A 16583-nucleotide genomic window follows, 5' to 3' on the forward strand; every position below is an offset into this window, starting at 1 on the left:
GCAGACACTGGCTCCGGCTCTGGATCGACCGACGTGACGCGAACAGTCTCTGGATCGACCGACGTGACGTGAACAGTCTCTGGATCGACCGATGTGCCGTGAACCGTCTCTGGATCGACAGACGTGACGAGCTTGGGCGGCGCTGGCAAGGCAAGGAGCTTGGGCGGTGCCGGCAGGGCAAGGCGCTTGGGTGGCACCGTCAGGGCGAGACGCTTGGGTGGTGCCATCAGGGCAAGACGCTTGGGTGGCGCCGTCAGGGCGAGACGCTTGGGTAGCCCTGGCCTCAGAACAACCTCCGGGCCTCGTGGTTGACCGGAAGCTCTCCTCCTCCTCCGCTTTCGAGAGCGAACAGGCTTTATAGACTCCTCGGCCACCACTGGGGGCGCTGCAGGGAGAGTGACCCGTTCTGGGACAACTGGACCTGGGACCCCTGAAGTCGGATCCTCCCGGACCACCGAATTTGGCTGAGCAGACGGGACGTGAAGCGCAGGCTCTGTAGGTCTGACCGGAACCAGCGGTGAAGGCACTGTGTTGGACGGAACCAGCGGTGAAGGCACTGTATTGGACGGAACCAGCGGTGAAGGCACAGTGCCGGACGGAACCAGCGGTGAAGGCACTGTGCCGGACGGGACCAGCGGTGAAGGCACTGTGTTGGACGGGACCAGCGGTGAAGGCACTGTGCTGGACGGGACCAGCGGTGAAGGCACTGTGCTGGACGGGACCAGCGGTGAAGGCACTGTGCTGGACGGGACCAGCGGTGAAGGCACTGTGTTGGACGGAACCAACGGTGAAGATGAGACGCGAACCGTCTCTGGGATGACCACGGACGGCACGGGAACAACCCTCGGTACCACAGTGGTCTGTACTGACACGACCTCCGGAACGTTAGAGAGAAGGGAAGTCTTCCTCCTCCTCCGTCGTCCCTTCTGGCGAGGTGCAGGTTCAGGACGGGACAGGACCCACGACGAAGGGTGTTCTGGGCTGCGCATCACCGAACCATGGTCGAAGGAAGACCGAAGTAGAGACTGGGTCCGGGGCTCACCTCTAGTACTTCCTCCTCTGCGAGCTCCACGGGTCCCCGAAAATCTGGCCAGACGTTCTCCTCTAAAAGACTCTCTGTCATCGAACAAAAGGTCTTTAGGAAACCTGAGCGTCATGGCCTCCTCCCTTTGGCGGACCACAAACGCTAAAGTCTGCCAAATGTTCATGCTGCTGGATCCATTTGTGGACGGAGTCATTCTGTCACGATCGCTAGCGGAGAAATGGGTGGATCCAAACGCAGCAACATGGTAATCGGGGCAATCCAAATAATCATCATCGTAGTCCTCCATGCCAGTGCCGAAAACCATTTAATCAGTCAGATAACAAATACACAAAACAAGCAAGAACAAAAACCGAGAACAGACTTGAAACCAGACCTTAGAGTAGACGTGTGACATACAATAATGACTCCGTGACATGAACTAACACAGACAGGGTATTTATGCACAGACACTAACAACATAAATGGGAACAGCTGGGTGTAATCACAAGTGATGGGAACAAACAAGGATTATGGGAAATGTGGTTCCAGGATGAATGGAGACAGGAAGGAAGGGACCTCTAGTGGACACCCAGTGGAAACACAACAGACACTGTGACAATGTGTGGGTGATAATTAGCTGTTACATTTTTGTATGTACTACTAAATCTGCTTATTTTTCCATGTCAATCTTCATACATAGATTTGTCCCTCAGAAGATGGCAGCAACCCCAAAATTTCTGCTGCGTGTTTATGTTACCACGGATGTTGCTATAAAGGTAACTTTGACTGAGCGACCAGAGTCGGTGAAAGACCTAATCAGCATACTGCGAGAAAAAGCCAAGCCAAGACTGGACTTTGAGTTTACCTTGCATTATGAGGATCCTGACTTTGGTGGACAACTCAGCTGTCTAGTTGATATTCAAGAGTTACCAGACAGAGAAGGCGATATTAAAAATAATCAGCTCAGAAAGTGATACCAGCTCAAGTGCTGCATCTGATACAGACATCCTTCCTCTTGTGCCTTTAAGCCAGCGTCAGAAGTCCTGGCCTGACATTTTCTTCTGTGCTTGAAGAGGGAAACAGTGCCTTTGCAACTTCTGCAAAGACACTGAAATTAACCAGATCCCAAAAGCACAACATCTTGGAGAACATGGCTGCATTGATGTACAACTTCAAACCTTACCCAAGTGATAATGATGTGGGTATGGCAGCTGAAGCTCTTGTTATAGCTCATCCTTGTCTTAAAGAGCCTGGAAGTGTGAGTGGATGGTATGGCTGGAAAATGAGCCTGAAATTTAAGATGGGGGATTATCGTGGCAAGCTGTCAAGATCTGGATGTTTGGAGGTGTCTGTTAACGCAGATAAAAGGAGCAAAAATAACCCTGACAAAGAGCACCCACACTCCAACATAAAAAGAGCCAGACGAGCTGAAGTGAACTTCCTTCCAAACTTGCCCAAGGGAGAAAGTCAGGCCAGTTTGGAAGAAATGAGACTGCAGATTATGGACGAAGTTCAGAAGAGTCAGCAAAACCTACGCTTGATAGAAATGCTAATGCAGAAGACCTTTGCCCTTCGTCGCCAGGAGATAGTTCATGAAAACCCACAGGTGAAGGACTTCTTGGGGAAATGGCTGGCTTTACGGATTGAATCACAGGTAAAACACACTCTTTTTCTCTTTTCTGCCACTTTTCACACGTATATCTATGCCAAATTTTGAATATGTATCACATTCAAATGGAACAGCAAATGCCACTATTCACTGTGGGTAAGAACTATCACTTTGCATGTGACCATGTTGCTCAAAAATGTATTTTAACGGAACATGTTGCATCCCAAATGTTTTTTCTGTTGTAAATCGAGTATTAGTCTTTTTAGGGCCCAAGCCCTGAAAAGGCGCAGAGCCCTATTGTTCTTCTAAGGATTATTTCTTATTATATAATTATTTTTGTTTGTTTTTGGTTTTGTAGCTTTGTGCTGAGTTCCAACGCATCACAAACGTCAACCTACGGAACCAGTTCTATGCTGTGCTTGACCAACATGCACCTAGACTGGTGGCCTTGTATAGACAGAAGGCGGCACGAACCGGAAAGATATCAGAGGCGCTGCGTGACATCTTAAAGATTTATGAACTCCAGGTGAGTTAAAGATGAACTTTGAGCTTCAGGTCCCACTGGACAGCAGGGCCTCAGAGTGTCATTGTCTGTCTAACACTTTGCCAAATGCCATGAAATCTGGTCAGCACATCCATACTGAAAGAAGAATGAAATGTTATATTAATTTTTGCTTGTTCTTCCAGGAAGTGCACGATGTCAATATGAAGCGTACTGTAGCCCTTGGTGCCCTCCCGGTATACCTGCGTGAGGAGGAGCCACAGTTCTTCAAAACTTGGAATGTAAGTATTTAGTATATTCACAGAACTATTAGTATCTCTAGCAGCCACGTACCTATATCTAGTGACCCCTTAGTAAACCCTGTGTGTAGGTGTCATTGTAATGGTAAATGGACAGTACTTAGTGTGCACATGGATATACAGTATGTGCATATAAGCATACATACATATATGTAAAAGCCCTAACCTCATGTAATCCCAAACCTTAATCTCTCACAAAGCCCTGGCCTAACTTTACCCAGACCTGGAAAAGGCTAATCATTTGATTGACCTTTTGGCTTAACCTCTCATGAAATGACACACACACTCACTCTCTCTCTGTAAAAATTACTTAAAAATACCTTTTATGAGATGCTGTACATTACATATCACAATACAGCACCCACTTCTATGTAATGCCTAACTCCATATTAATAGCCTGTTTAATACTCAGCTGAAAAATAACTACCTGTGTACACGTACCTATTAAATAACCTGTATGATATTAAGATGTAAAATACCTGCTGCTACACTTACTACTTTTATGATGGGCTGTAGAATAGACAGCTGTAAAATACTTACCTGTATTCCTACCTGTGGGTTGTTGGCCTGTAGAGTATAGTTACTTGAGATATACCTACTATATACTGTACTTACCTGTTGAGTAATCCCCTGTAATATCCACTCACTGACCTTTTCATTAGGTACACCTGTGCAATATAATTCAATCCATTACTACAACTCTGATATAAATTCTACATCTATAAAGTTTATATATTTTCAGTTTTTGTTGACATTGTCAGAAAGCTGAAAATTCTATGTTTATTATTGAGGTCATAGTGGGTGATATTTATTCGGGTGCATTATATTGAATGAGTAAACCTAGGAATGATTCCCAGGTTACTCCGTTTCACTGGGAAATACGTCACAACACTGGAGAAAAGTCGTTTGCAACTTCCGGTTCACACTGACTTTAACCTAACAGTTGCACCTTCTGTGTCTTTCAGGTGGAGTCGTCAGTTGAGCCAGGCATCATTGACACTCCTGTTGCTCTTGTCACGGCAGTCACAGAGGACACTGCAGATCCAGTTCATTTCAGTCCTGCAAGTATTTCCATTGTTGTGGAAGACGATGTTATGATGAGTAATATACCTAACTTGGCTGATGCATTTGCATTGTTGCTTGGGTTGATGTATGCTTTGCATTTGGACTATCCCAAGAAACTCATTCACACTTTTACATTCATCCAGAAAATCCTAATGGGTCTTGATGATGGTAAACCACTTAAAACCCTGCCTACTGAGTCTCAAAAATGACCTGTTAATGAAATAGTAGGCTAACTTAAGAGTTGTGTTTACAAGAAAATACACATGTATTTTCTTGTCTGCATGTTGATGTGTTTTTGGGGTTCCCAGTATGGTAACTTTATAGTATGTTGTTAAACACCATGTTAGTCAAAGCATTTGAAACTGTTTACATTTGGCAGATTATGTCTGTTTATACTTATTGGTTGTGCAACTTGGTGCTCTGAATCCTAAAATGATGTGAGATGTATTTTTACAAACAGGATAGATTTGATGTCTTGATTTTGTGTTTTGATAAGTTTATTTATTTACTTTTTTATTGTTATTTTTTTAATTCCATTTGCACTTTTATGGTAATGGGTGTTACTAATGCTGCTTTAAGAAAGTTTTATATTAAGCACTTTAAGATGCTCAGTTCCTGATTATCGTGTTCCTGTTTGATATGTAGAGATACATGTACACACGTACGTACACACACACACACACACACACGAAATGAGTTTAACTAAATGTTAGTTATATTTGTAGCTAGAGCAGAGGTGTTTAATTGTGCTGTCTATGTAGGTTTTCATTCTAACTAAATACACCAGGTCATTTCAATGGTTAACACTCTTACAGCTATTGGATAGGTGGTGAAACTAGTATGTGACTTGAGTCACTTAGCGCATCATGGCACAGACACCTCTGAGCTAGAACAGTTTTAAAAAATTAATGCTGTTGATGTTCTGACATGTTTGTATAAAACAATTTAAAGACTGAATAAAAGAAAAAAGAAACTGTACAGCTGAAGTATTTTTTTGTGATTAACTTTAAATTTCATTAGCTTGTGGGTTATACACAAGTATATTTTATGAGTTATTTTCTATTTAAATAAGTACCATTGGATCAAAATAATTAAGTATGGAGAAACTAAAAATGTGCGAGTGTTAAACAATATACACTCTAAAAAATAAAACATTGGGTCAACAAAAAAAAATATGTTAACGTTTTCCACTAGAATTTTTAAGTTAAGACTGCTGGCATAATTACATTAATTCAAAGCGATGTTTTGAGTATGGTGAATTACCCTTTAGTCCACAATAAAACGCATTTCTAAGTAACATGAACTTAATAATTTTCAACATGAATGCAAGTAAATAAGTTGATCCAACATAATGTTTTAAGTTAGGTGAAGAAGTTTTTTCCTACCGAAGCTTCGAAGCTCAAAAATGGTATTCGGACCAGCCCTAATTTTAAATAACACAAATGAAATGACTGACTTTTATAAGGAATTATGTATATTTTTAAACAGCTTTCCAATCACTATTTATCTTTTTAGCACCATTTTTAAATTGTAATATATTTCTCTTTTAAACATACATGTAACATTCATCTTTTAATATATTTCCCTTTCAAAACATTTAAATGAACTATAATATTAATATATAATAATATTAAAATAATTAAAGAAGTCGTTTGACATACGTTATAACGAGACATTAATGTCCTTTAAATTATATGTTTCATATAATAGAACAGAAGCTATATATTGTGAATTTAAACATTTCTCGAGTCGTTTACCAGCGGCAGACGTCAGGAGGACCAGCCGAGGTAAAGGCTGTTCCAGGCGGCTTACATGGGCTCGAGCACCCGGTGATCCCCTGGGTCTCACACAACCCGAAAACGTCCGATCAAATGTTTTAAATAGGCGCTATCTTTATAAATAAACCACAGATTTGAGCTTTAAACAACTACATTCTCGACTGAACAACTCTTAAAACTACATTTCGTGACACAATAACAGTAGTATTTTTAAATTTCCCGCAGCACTTGCCTCTCCCAGAAGAAGCGGATTTCGCCTCGGACGTGCGTCAATTGCATTCGAATGCATTCAAAATGTTCAAGCGTCAAATTAGACGCGGCAGGCGCGAATTTGACGCGCTATTCGCGTCCGGTGTGAACGCACATACATATACTATCAACACTCAACTCAAATTTCAGAATAAGGACTTCGAGATTTCGGTATTCGGTTACTATACAGGCTATCACCAACAGAATCCTGAGCGAATGCAAATGTGTAATTAAACATAAAATGACTAACCATTCACCAGATTGAGTTTCAACTGTGTGGTCCCACTCGTCGCCTGGCATTGAACATGCATGCGCGCGGAAACTGTGGGCCGTTTACACGTCATCAAATTGTATTTTACATTAACAGAACTTAAAATTAAATTATTTTTGATTGACTGAAAATGTTAAACTCTGACAAGTCATGATAGTATATTGAATCAATAGGCATAATTTGTGTGTCATCCAAGCTCAATAAAATAACAATTACAAGTAAAAAGTCTAACTGTATCTCAGAACTTGATTTTTTATTTCACAACAATATGTATATTTAAATAATGACTAAAGGTCCTCTGAATTAGTTTTTAGAGTGTATTTAAGCACGGTGCACTTAAAATTTTTAAAAATAAAATTTAAATATTTAAGTTTGATTAGATTGTAACTTTAAAAAAAAATCTAACTTAAAAAAATTAAGTTATTACGTAATCAGTTTCTGCAAAAGTTTTGAGTATGAACTTATTGTGGTTTACAGTGGGGGCAGTGTTTCCCCAGTGTCAACATGACAGCGTAGTTGAAATCGAAGGTTGTGCTGCATGCGGCAGAATACAGTGCAGCTGTCGGTTGCAGGAGATTTTATACTCTCTCAGGGTCGGAGAAGAAAAACATGAAGTGCACATATGATTGTATTTCCTGTGTGAGGGTTTGGAACATGAGAACCAGGTATGCCTATGTTTTTATATGTTTTATGTGTTATATGTTTAATGTGAATTTTCAGTAGTAATACATACAGTATATTGCTGTTTTCTAGTTCTGTAAATGATTAATGACATTATTTAATTTTGTTGTTTGTAATTTGTTCCAAAAAAGTAGCTTGCTTTAAACTGCAGCACCTCATTTCTAATTTTAGATCGTCCCATATCAGTGTGCTAACATGTCCTTGTATTGCACTCCAATAGTTACACTGAACTGTGGTTGTATTTCCCTGAATTTTGCATTGTAATGAACTGTAATCTACGATAATTACGACTATTTCACTACAATAATATGTAGTATAGGCTTTTTAAATGCAGTTCAGTTTCTCTGCATTTATATATATATATATATATATATATATATATATATATATATATATATATCAGCAATATCCCACTCGTAGCAGTGCGATATGTCTGTATATCAGCACATCTGTGATTCTGACGTAGGTCATCATATTCTGCTGATAGAGCCATATCGCACTGCTACGAGTGTTATATTGAGTTTATTCAACAGTTTGACAGCACAAGCCTTCTAAGCCTTATGCATGTACCCAAAGCACACCCTCTGCCACATTTTTTTATTTTATTTTTATTATTAATTAGAGAACATATGAACATTGTTACATAAAAACATGCATCAAAGACAGAAACTTCAAAAACCCTCTGCTACATTATACAAGTAGAACCAGTTACACAAGCATTTTTTCAACATACAAAAATATCAGTCCCACCAGTTAACAAGTTATAGAGTTCTGCTTCCCACAGCTAAACAAGATAAATCTTTCACACATGATACTGCCCTGCTAAAAAAACTATACAAACCATTACAGGAATTCTATTGGATTTAATGGTTCTCTTACGAGAGATACTCTCGTACTGCGTTGTCGTAGCAACGCATTGGGGAAAATCCTTTTCCACGAGAATACTGAAGCAAAAAATTATCCTTAATTTTGTATCAATGTAAAACGCATTGCCACAGCATACAGACCTAGGAGAGACAGCTCGCGCGCCTATTAGCTGCTGTGCGGAAAATGCTTAAGCCAATCGAGCGAGCCCTTGAGTGACGTCACACCCAATGAGGGCACTTCGCGCCCTCCTGCGTCACGTCCCGCCGAAAAGGGCGTGGCTTAGGGCTATATATTTCGCTCAAAGGCTTATGAACTCTGATTTTTAATCCTTCAGCGAAGACACCTCATCGCTGATCCGAGTTGGAAGCTGCGCCGTCGAGTGAGCACTTCAGCGGGAGAGACGTGAAGCTGCTGGCTCGCCGCCTTCTTCGCCTTCCAGCTGCGCGTTCCGGCGCTTATATCCTTTCTCTTGCATTACTGTATTGAGTGTGTGTGAGTTCGCCGGCGCGACCCACACTTTTTTGTATCTAAAAGAGCAGCGTCTTTTTCAAGATGCCTGCCTGCAGCTCATGCCGAGCTACACTCAGCGACGTTGACCGCCACATCATCTGCGTTTCCTGCCTGGGTGAGCAACACGCGGCTGTCGCTCTTGCGGATGGCGGCTGCCATCACTGTGAACTTCTGCCATTAGCGACTCTGCAGACTCGCTTGGCGTCGTTCCAGGAGCCCGTGTTTTCCGCTGTAGTGCCGCGCCGTAAAAAGCGCCGTGCTCAGCGGAACCCAGAACCATCTCTAAGCCGTAAATGCTCGCCAGTGCGCCCGCAAGCTTCATCCCCGGCTTCTTCAGCGCCGATCCCTGACGGACAGCGACCGCAGATTGCCGCCACTTCCGTCGACGACTTGGACGAGATCGACAATCTGTTGAGAGATGAGGACTCATGCTCTTTTTTGGCGTCTGGCAGTGAGGATTGGACGAGCTCTGCGGACCTCGCGCCCCCTGCCCGCACGCCGAAAGGGAAGAGAGCGAGCATCGAGGCGGAGCTCATCCGTGTGCTCACTCAGGCCACGGCGAGCCTTGGCCTTGAGTGGGTTTCGCCCGAGCAGCCCGCCCACAACCGGTTGGATTGCTATTTTCTGCCCGGGGAAAAGTCAGCACCTGCTTCCAAGCCCGCCCCCTTCCTTCCTGAGCTTCACGAGGAGGTCGCGAAGGCTTGGAATTCCCCGTTTTCCACGAGGACGAGGTACTCTGTTTCACTGGCATTCTCCGAGGTCGACGATGCTAAAAACAGAGGCTACCTTTCCCTCCCGCCGGTCGAAGAGCCTATCGCGGCCCACTTATGCCCGCCCTCAGCTGGACGGCGTGCTAAGATGGCGCTGCCCTCAAAGGCTTGCCGCATGACGTCATCCCTGCTCCACCGCGCTTATGCCGCCAACGGACAGGCCGCGTCAGCGCTGCACTCCATGGCGACGCTGCAGATTTTCCAGGCCGATCTCCTCCGGAAACTGGACGAGAGCGGGCCCGATGCAATCTGTGTTGCGGATCTGAGAAGCGCTACAGACCTGGCTCTTCGCGCTTCGAAGTCTGCGGCCCAAGCCATCGGACAGAGTATGGCGGCGCTCACCGTGTCTGAGAAAAAATCTCTGGCTCACGCTCTCAGACATGCCAGAGGCGGAACGGACCGCGTTCCTCGGCGCCCCGCTCTCCCCTACTGGCCTCTTCGGGACATCGGTGAAGGATTTCACCGACAGGTATGCTGAGGTACAGAAGGCGACCCAGGCGATGAAGCATTTCCTGCCGAAGCGCTCCAACTCTGCAGCAGGCCGTGCGAACCCGTCTGCTCAGAGTGCACAACCCAGGCCGCCGCCCAGCTCCTCATCTCAACGCCGCCAGACGCAGAGCTCGAGACAGCGCTCTCGCTCTTCCGGTCGCCGCCCCGCACCGCGTGGCCCGCGACCAAAGTTAGCGTTGAAGCCTGAGCCCCCGAAGTCATCCTAGCACTGCTGGGAAAACGTCGGTGTTCAAGTCCCGCTGCGGCCGGACCCTCACCGAAGTTTGCCGCTCGTCCAGTCCCAAGCAAGGTGACTGTTCCAGCGATTATTGCAGCCAACAAGCCTGTCTCATTGGCCGCTTGCCTGCACACAACAGCCGTTTTTACGGCTACCCAGATAAATCCTTTAAAGAGTGCATTTTCTGGTGTCCCGGCCACGGCCGATGGTGTTTCATGTGTAGTAAGTCTGCCCACTGTAATGTGCCCATCCCTACACACAAACACGGCCCCACACACAGGGCCCGCGCACATAAAATCGACCCAGATCGATTGCGCGTTAAAAGTAGCACACGTGCCCACTACCCAGTGCCCACTAATGCTACCTCCTGCACATCGCACGGTTTCTGTAAAAACGAAACCTGCGTGCAGGCGCTCAGCTCCGGCGAGCGATGCTATAAAGGTGGTAAACGTGCCCGGTCCCCAGTGCCCGCATTCCCACACAAGCATCACGGTTCCTGCGGAGCCCGCCCAGCCCTCCCTCTCCCGCCTAAACGCTGTCGAGACATTCTGCCCGCTGTCATCAGCACGGCCCCGGCCTCAGATGTTGCGAGCGAGACATTTCTGTCACAGCTCACGAAAGCCACTGTATCGCGAGTCGATCAGAGCGCGCTTTCCACTCAGCCCCTAGCTACACGTGCACATGCATGGGAGAAGCTTCCCGGGGTCACAAAATGGGTCATAAACATCATAAAAGAAGGCTATTCGCTACAATTTCGCCGACGCCCTCGTCGCCATGCAGCGCGCGTCGAGACTTCGGTAGACTCGAACGTAGCACACCTACTTTGAGCCGAAATTCAGAAACTTCTGAGAAATGGGGCTATCGAACCTTTATCTCAGGCTCAGAGCGAAGGGGGGCTATACAGCAGATACTTCCTGGTACCCAAAAAAGACGGGGGTCTCAGACCCATACTAGATCTGAGGCAACTGAACAGAGCGCTTGTGAAATGCCAGTTCAGGATGCTAACGACCAGAAAAATCCTCGCGCATGTTCGCCAAGGAGACTGGTTCGTGTCAGTGGATCTAAAAGACGTGTATTTTCAAATACAGATTGCGTCACGTCACAGGCGATTTTTGAGATTCGCCTTCGAGGGCCAGGCATACCAGTACACAGTCCTGCCGTTCGGCTTGTCTCTAGCACCCCGTACATTTACGAAGTGCATGGACGCAGCACTCGCTCCCCTCAAACTGCAGGGTGTTCGAGTGCTGAACTATTTGGACGACTGGCTCATTCTAGCCCAATCTCGTTCAGAGATCGTGGCGCACAGAGCCCTACTGCTGAGTCACCTCGAGAGTCTCGGTCTCACAGTAAACTGGGAAAAGAGTTCGCTATCCCCCAGACAGAATATTTATTTTCTGGGGCTGGAACTGAACTCGCTGTCCAAGACAGCAGAGCTGTCGCAACAGCGCGCGCTGCGCATCCAGCGCACAGTCAGCTCATTCCGCTGCGCCGCTGTACTCCCTCTAAAGAGCTTTCAAAAGATGCTAGGTCTGATGGCCTCAGCATCATCAGCACTCCAGCTGGGCCTGCTGCGCATGCGCCCACTGCAGATCTGGCTCAAGGGGAGGGTGCCCTGCAAAGCATGGGCCACCGGTCGGCTTCGCCTCAAGGTCAATCAAGCTTGCGTTGCAGCTCTGAAACCTTGGAAGTCGAAAGACTGGTACCTTTCAGGTGTAAGCCTGGGGACTTCCTCGAGTCTGAGGGTGGTGTCTACGGACGCATCCAACGCAGGATGGGAAGCGCTGCTCGAGGGCAGACCGCTGTTTGGCCTATGGTCAGAGCGGGAGAAGCTCTTCCACATAAACTGCCTCGAGATGTTAGCAGTGAGCAAAGCGCTCACGCGCTTTCGTCCCCTAATTGTGGGCTGCCATGTACTGATACGTTCAGACAACATGTCAGTAGTGTCCTACATAAATCGCCAGGGCGGCCTCAGGTCCCTGCCATTATACAGGCTGACCAAACGCCTCCTGGTATGGGCGCGCTGCAACCTCCTTTCACTAGGGGCGGCGCACATGCCGGGGCACCTGAATGTTGGACCAGATGTACTGTCCAGGAACCGCGTTCCGGCAGGAGAATGGTCGTTACACCCACACACAGTACAACTGTTGTGGAAGAAATTCGGCAGAGCGGAAGTAGACCTGTTCGCGTCTCCAGAGAACGCTCACTGCCCAGAATTTTTCTCAAAAAGCAAGGACGCCCTGGCTCATCAGTGGCCACGCCGTCCTCTCTTCCCCCTGCTTTTCCCCCTGTCTCCCTCCTGACCCAAGTGGTGGAGAGGATCAGGGAGGAAGGATGCTCAGTGCTGCTAATAGCACCGCTCTGGTCGAATCAGCCCTGGTTCCCAGCTGTGATGCAGTTAGCCAGCACCATCCCGTGGCCAGTGCCTCTGAGGAGGGATCTCCTTTCTCAAGCAAATGGTTCGATTTGGCATCCTCACCCGGAACTATGGTCCCTTCACGTGTGGGCCATCAACGGGTATCCGCTGACCTCCCACAGGGAGTGTTAAACACGACCACACTGGCTAGAGCTCCGTCTACGCGACGGCTCTATGCGTCTAAATGGTCTGTTTTTTCTGGCTGGTGCACGTCTCGCGGCGTGTCACCCCCAGACTGCGGAGTAACAGAGGTTTTGTCCTTCTTACAAGAGCTGTTGGATAAAGGGAGATCCCCTTCCACGCTCAAAGTATATGTGGCAGCTATAGCGGCTTTTTCTGAAACCGCGCATGGCCAGTCCATAGGAAGGAACGATTTAGTCATTCGGTTCCTTAAAGGATCTAAAAGACTTAATCCCCCCAGACCTCCCACAGTTCCCATTTGGGACCTTTCCACGGTGCTGGACGCCATGAAGGGTCCTCCTTTTGAGCCTCTTCAGGAGATTGATATGAGACACCTGTCGCTCAAGACGGTGTTTCTCCTGGCTCTCGCTTCAGTGAAGCGCGTTGGGGACTTACACGCGCTCTCAGTGAGCGCGTCGTGCATGGAATTTGGGCTTAATGACTCCAGAGTTGTGCTCAAACCTAAGCATGGTTACGTTCCAAAATCCCTAAACACACCGTTTAGGGCGCAGGTCATTTCCCTGTCTGCCCTTCCGGTCACTGGGGAAAGTATGGACGAGAATTTTCTCTGCCCGGTAAGGGCGTTGAGGGCTTACGTGTCGCGCTCGTCTGCTTTCAGACAGACAGAGCAGCTTTTCGTTTCGTTTAGTGGGCGTCTCAAGGGATTGGCCACGTCTAAGCAGAGCCTTTCCAGATGGATAGTGGACGCTATAGCTCTAGCGTACGCATCCAAAGGCATTCAGTGTCCTTTGGGTGTTAAAGCGCACTCCACGAGAAGTATGGCTTCTTCGTGGGCTTGGTCTAGTGGGATTGCCTTACAGTATATTTGTATGGCGGTAGGTTGGGCCTCACCGTCTACATTTATCAGGTTTTATAACCTTGAGGTGCCCGCCTTACAGGCCAGGATATTATCGGTTTAATTAACCGTATTTGTTTAGACTGAGATTTCAGTCATCAATTTATGGCATTATTGTGCTGAATTGCTACGTGCAGTCAATTTTGTGAGAGATGGTGGTTAGAACCCACCTCTTTCAGGATTCTCTGTGAGTCCTACAGGTGATTATGTACTATATGAACCCCAGCTCAGTGCTCTGGGTCTATGGTGTCGGATCACTGCATACACGGCGTCTTACAGGGTGTTCCCCAATGCGTTGCTACGACAACGCAGTACGAGACTATCTCTCGTAAGAGAACGTACTCGGTTACTAACGTAACCTCGGTTCTACCAGAAAGACTCGGAGAATAGATACTCGATAATTATGCATTTATTAACAGCCCAGCAAGCCACATGCAATAAGTTCTTTGGCGTAGGCCCCGTCCGTAACTCGCAATCCGAGGGTACGGATTCAGCATTTCCCGCCTGAAGATGGCGGGGGCGCAGCCGACCCCCAGTGCGGTATTAGAAGGGACAATCCTGGTGGTGGTGAGGAGGTTGAAGGGAAAATCCTACGGTGGTGGGGAGGATGAACGGAGGAACCCATCTCATTGATGTAGGAAAGAAATCATCTTGGTGGTGGTGGGGTGGATGGAGGTGAGTGAAGCGTCAGCATCTGCGAACTCAGACAAGTGTAAGTACGGATCTTTTATACTTCTAGTGTTAACATGATTGGATAGATGAGAAGATAATAAGTGACGCAACAATTGAGTCTTCCCAGCAGAACTTACGCTAAAGCTTTCATTTCTCTCTAGAGAGAGGAACGAGTACTGCGTTTCTTGCCGTGTATGCGCTCTGGTTGTTTCGCTTTAAAAATCAGAGTTCATAAGCCTTTGAGCGAAATATATAGCCCTAAGCCACGCCCGTTTCGGTGGGACGTGACGCAGGAGGGCGCGAAGTGCCCTCATTGGGTGTGACGTCACTCAAGGGCTCGCTCGATTGGCTTAAGCATTTGCCGCACAGCAGCCAATAGGCGCGCAAGCTGTCTCGCCTAGGTCTGTATGCTGTGGCAATGCGTTTTACATTGATACAAAATTAAGGATAATTTTTTGCTTCAGTATTCTCGTGGAAAAGGATTTTCCCCAATGCGTTGCTACGACAACGCAGTACTCGTTCCTCTCTCTAGAGAGAACCGAGGTTACGTTAGTAACCGAGTACGTTTTCATGGGAATTTTATTGGTTGTAATGGGAATTATAGTGGTCTCTGTGGGTCTCTACTGATATGTGTTGGGTTCTATTGGTGGGGGCATTAAATCCTAATGGAATATGTCCCAAACACACTACAATAAATAATTCTGTAGTGGTTTAAATGGTAAAAGCCAATGGTTCCTATTGGTATTTTAATAGAAACGATTAGAATTTCTGTGATGTTTTCCAACTATTTTTAAGCTGGTCTGATCTTCTGTCCTTAAAGAAATATTTACACACACACATCATGCTTAATGTTTTATTATCAAGGTGAACACATGAAATTCATCAGTATCTGTAAAATGCACCTACATAAATGAGTTTCACAGCACTAACACTGTTTCAGTTTTGATGCCTCGGTAAACGTAATAAACAGGGCGTTATCATATAAGCTCCTTGCATTTTATGCTTGTCAGCTTTGTTGCATTACATTTACTTCACCAGGAGATGGTGCTGCAGTTTCTATCTGAATGAAGCTTCGAGTAATGAACCATTTTCGACACAATTGTATCAGAAAGCACAAAACCGACTGCGGCATCAGTGGGAAGCCCAACCTGTGCTTTTAGCGCACACCAGCGTGTGAAATATTCACCCAAAATCACTCTGGTCTTGTTTCTATATTCTGCGGCCTTTCTCTTCTTATCATACACTTCGTATACATTTTTTCTCTTTCGACCCTCAGCCATTTTCAAAGGAATGACTGAAACCGTAACTCATCACACATAATACACCAGAAAGCGAAAACTACATAGGGACGAGCATGTACGACGGCCTTACGTAAACATATCACCAGAATGATTGACACTTAGGTGGACCAATAGTATAGGCTACCCACCCGGAAAAATAAAATCCTCCGCTATACCTTTAAATAAACACACAGATACATGTTTTTAGGTTTCACCCCCCTGAACTCAATAGCGCCCTCGAGTGACAGATACTTGAAACAAACCTAGTAATCCTGATACATGACATCCCCCTTTTCTTGGATATAAAAATCACAACATTACTTAACTGAACATGTTTTCAAGACTAAATTCTATAATAACTCAATGAACATATCTTGAACTTCTTCAGCCCAGTATATTAACATTGTTTTCTTTTCTACATTTTTCACAATACTCTCAACATTTAAATTTTTCACTGAAGACATATTAACAAACAGCTAACTGTTTTTCATCATATTTATCAAAATATGCAAACATACGGTCCTATCCCTCTACAGCTACTGTTAACTTGTCATTTTCCCATTGTTTCTGTGGTATGATAATGTCACACGTCGGAGGCGGCACAATCCTAACAACCTGTGTACCCTTCCCATGTCTCCTAGTACTATATTCTCTTTTCCTATTGGTCTCTGGAATTGCCAGTCCGCAGTTAACAAAGCTGATTTCATTACATCTATTTCTAGTCATTCAGGTCTCAGCCTTCTGGCCCTGACTGAGACCTGGATCAGACCTGAGGACACGGCCACACCAGCTGCGCTCTCCACTAACTTCACTTTCTCACACACCCCTCG

The 16583-nt window shown here is 45.9% G+C and overlaps 2 protein-coding genes across 4 annotated transcripts in view; both read left to right on the forward strand.

Annotated features, from left to right (window-relative positions):
- Window positions 1-1648: 1648 nt before the first annotated feature.
- Window positions 1649-5454, forward strand: LOC306988645 (sterile alpha motif domain-containing protein 3-like). Of its 2 annotated transcripts, none has more exons than XM_079593740.1 (4): window positions 1649-2678; window positions 2992-3159; window positions 3321-3416; window positions 4400-5454. In XM_079593740.1, the coding sequence occupies exons 1-4, from the start codon at window positions 2175-2177 to the stop codon at window positions 4706-4708; spliced, it is 1077 nt and encodes a 358-aa protein (XP_079449866.1). In that variant the 5' UTR covers window positions 1649-2174; the 3' UTR covers window positions 4709-5454. The 2 variants fall into 2 exon arrangements, with proteins under 2 accessions (XP_079449866.1, XP_079449865.1); XM_079593739.1 differs by having other exon boundaries at window positions 2992-3125; window positions 3182-3416.
- Window positions 5455-7306: 1852 nt separating this feature from the next.
- The window catches only part of LOC306987792 (CD276 antigen homolog), a 28074-nt gene continuing 18797 nt past the window's right edge, over window positions 7307-16583 (forward strand). For both annotated transcript variants that reach the window (XM_079592355.1, XM_079592356.1), the window contains exon 1: window positions 7307-7462. In XM_079592355.1, the coding sequence (XP_079448481.1) occupies window positions 7407-7462 (56 nt within the window). In that variant the 5' untranslated portion in view covers window positions 7307-7406. The remainder of the gene's footprint in view (window positions 7463-16583) is intronic.

This window comes from Phoxinus phoxinus (assembly GCF_949152265.1).
Source record: "Phoxinus phoxinus genome assembly, chromosome: 20".
Taxonomy (NCBI): Eukaryota; Metazoa; Chordata; class Actinopteri; order Cypriniformes; family Leuciscidae; genus Phoxinus; species Phoxinus phoxinus.

Coding starts and splice junctions, on each gene's coding strand:
- LOC306988645 (XM_079593739.1), top strand. CDS start 2,175: ATGGCTGCATTGATGTACAACTTCAAACCTTACCCAAGTGATAATGAT. Junction 2,679..2,991: donor CTTTACGGATTGAATCACAG/GTAAAACACACT, acceptor TTGGTTTTGTAG/CTTTGTGCTGAGTTCCAACG. Junction 3,417..4,399: donor AGTTCTTCAAAACTTGGAAT/GTAAGTATTTAG, acceptor TGTGTCTTTCAG/GTGGAGTCGTCAGTTGAGCC.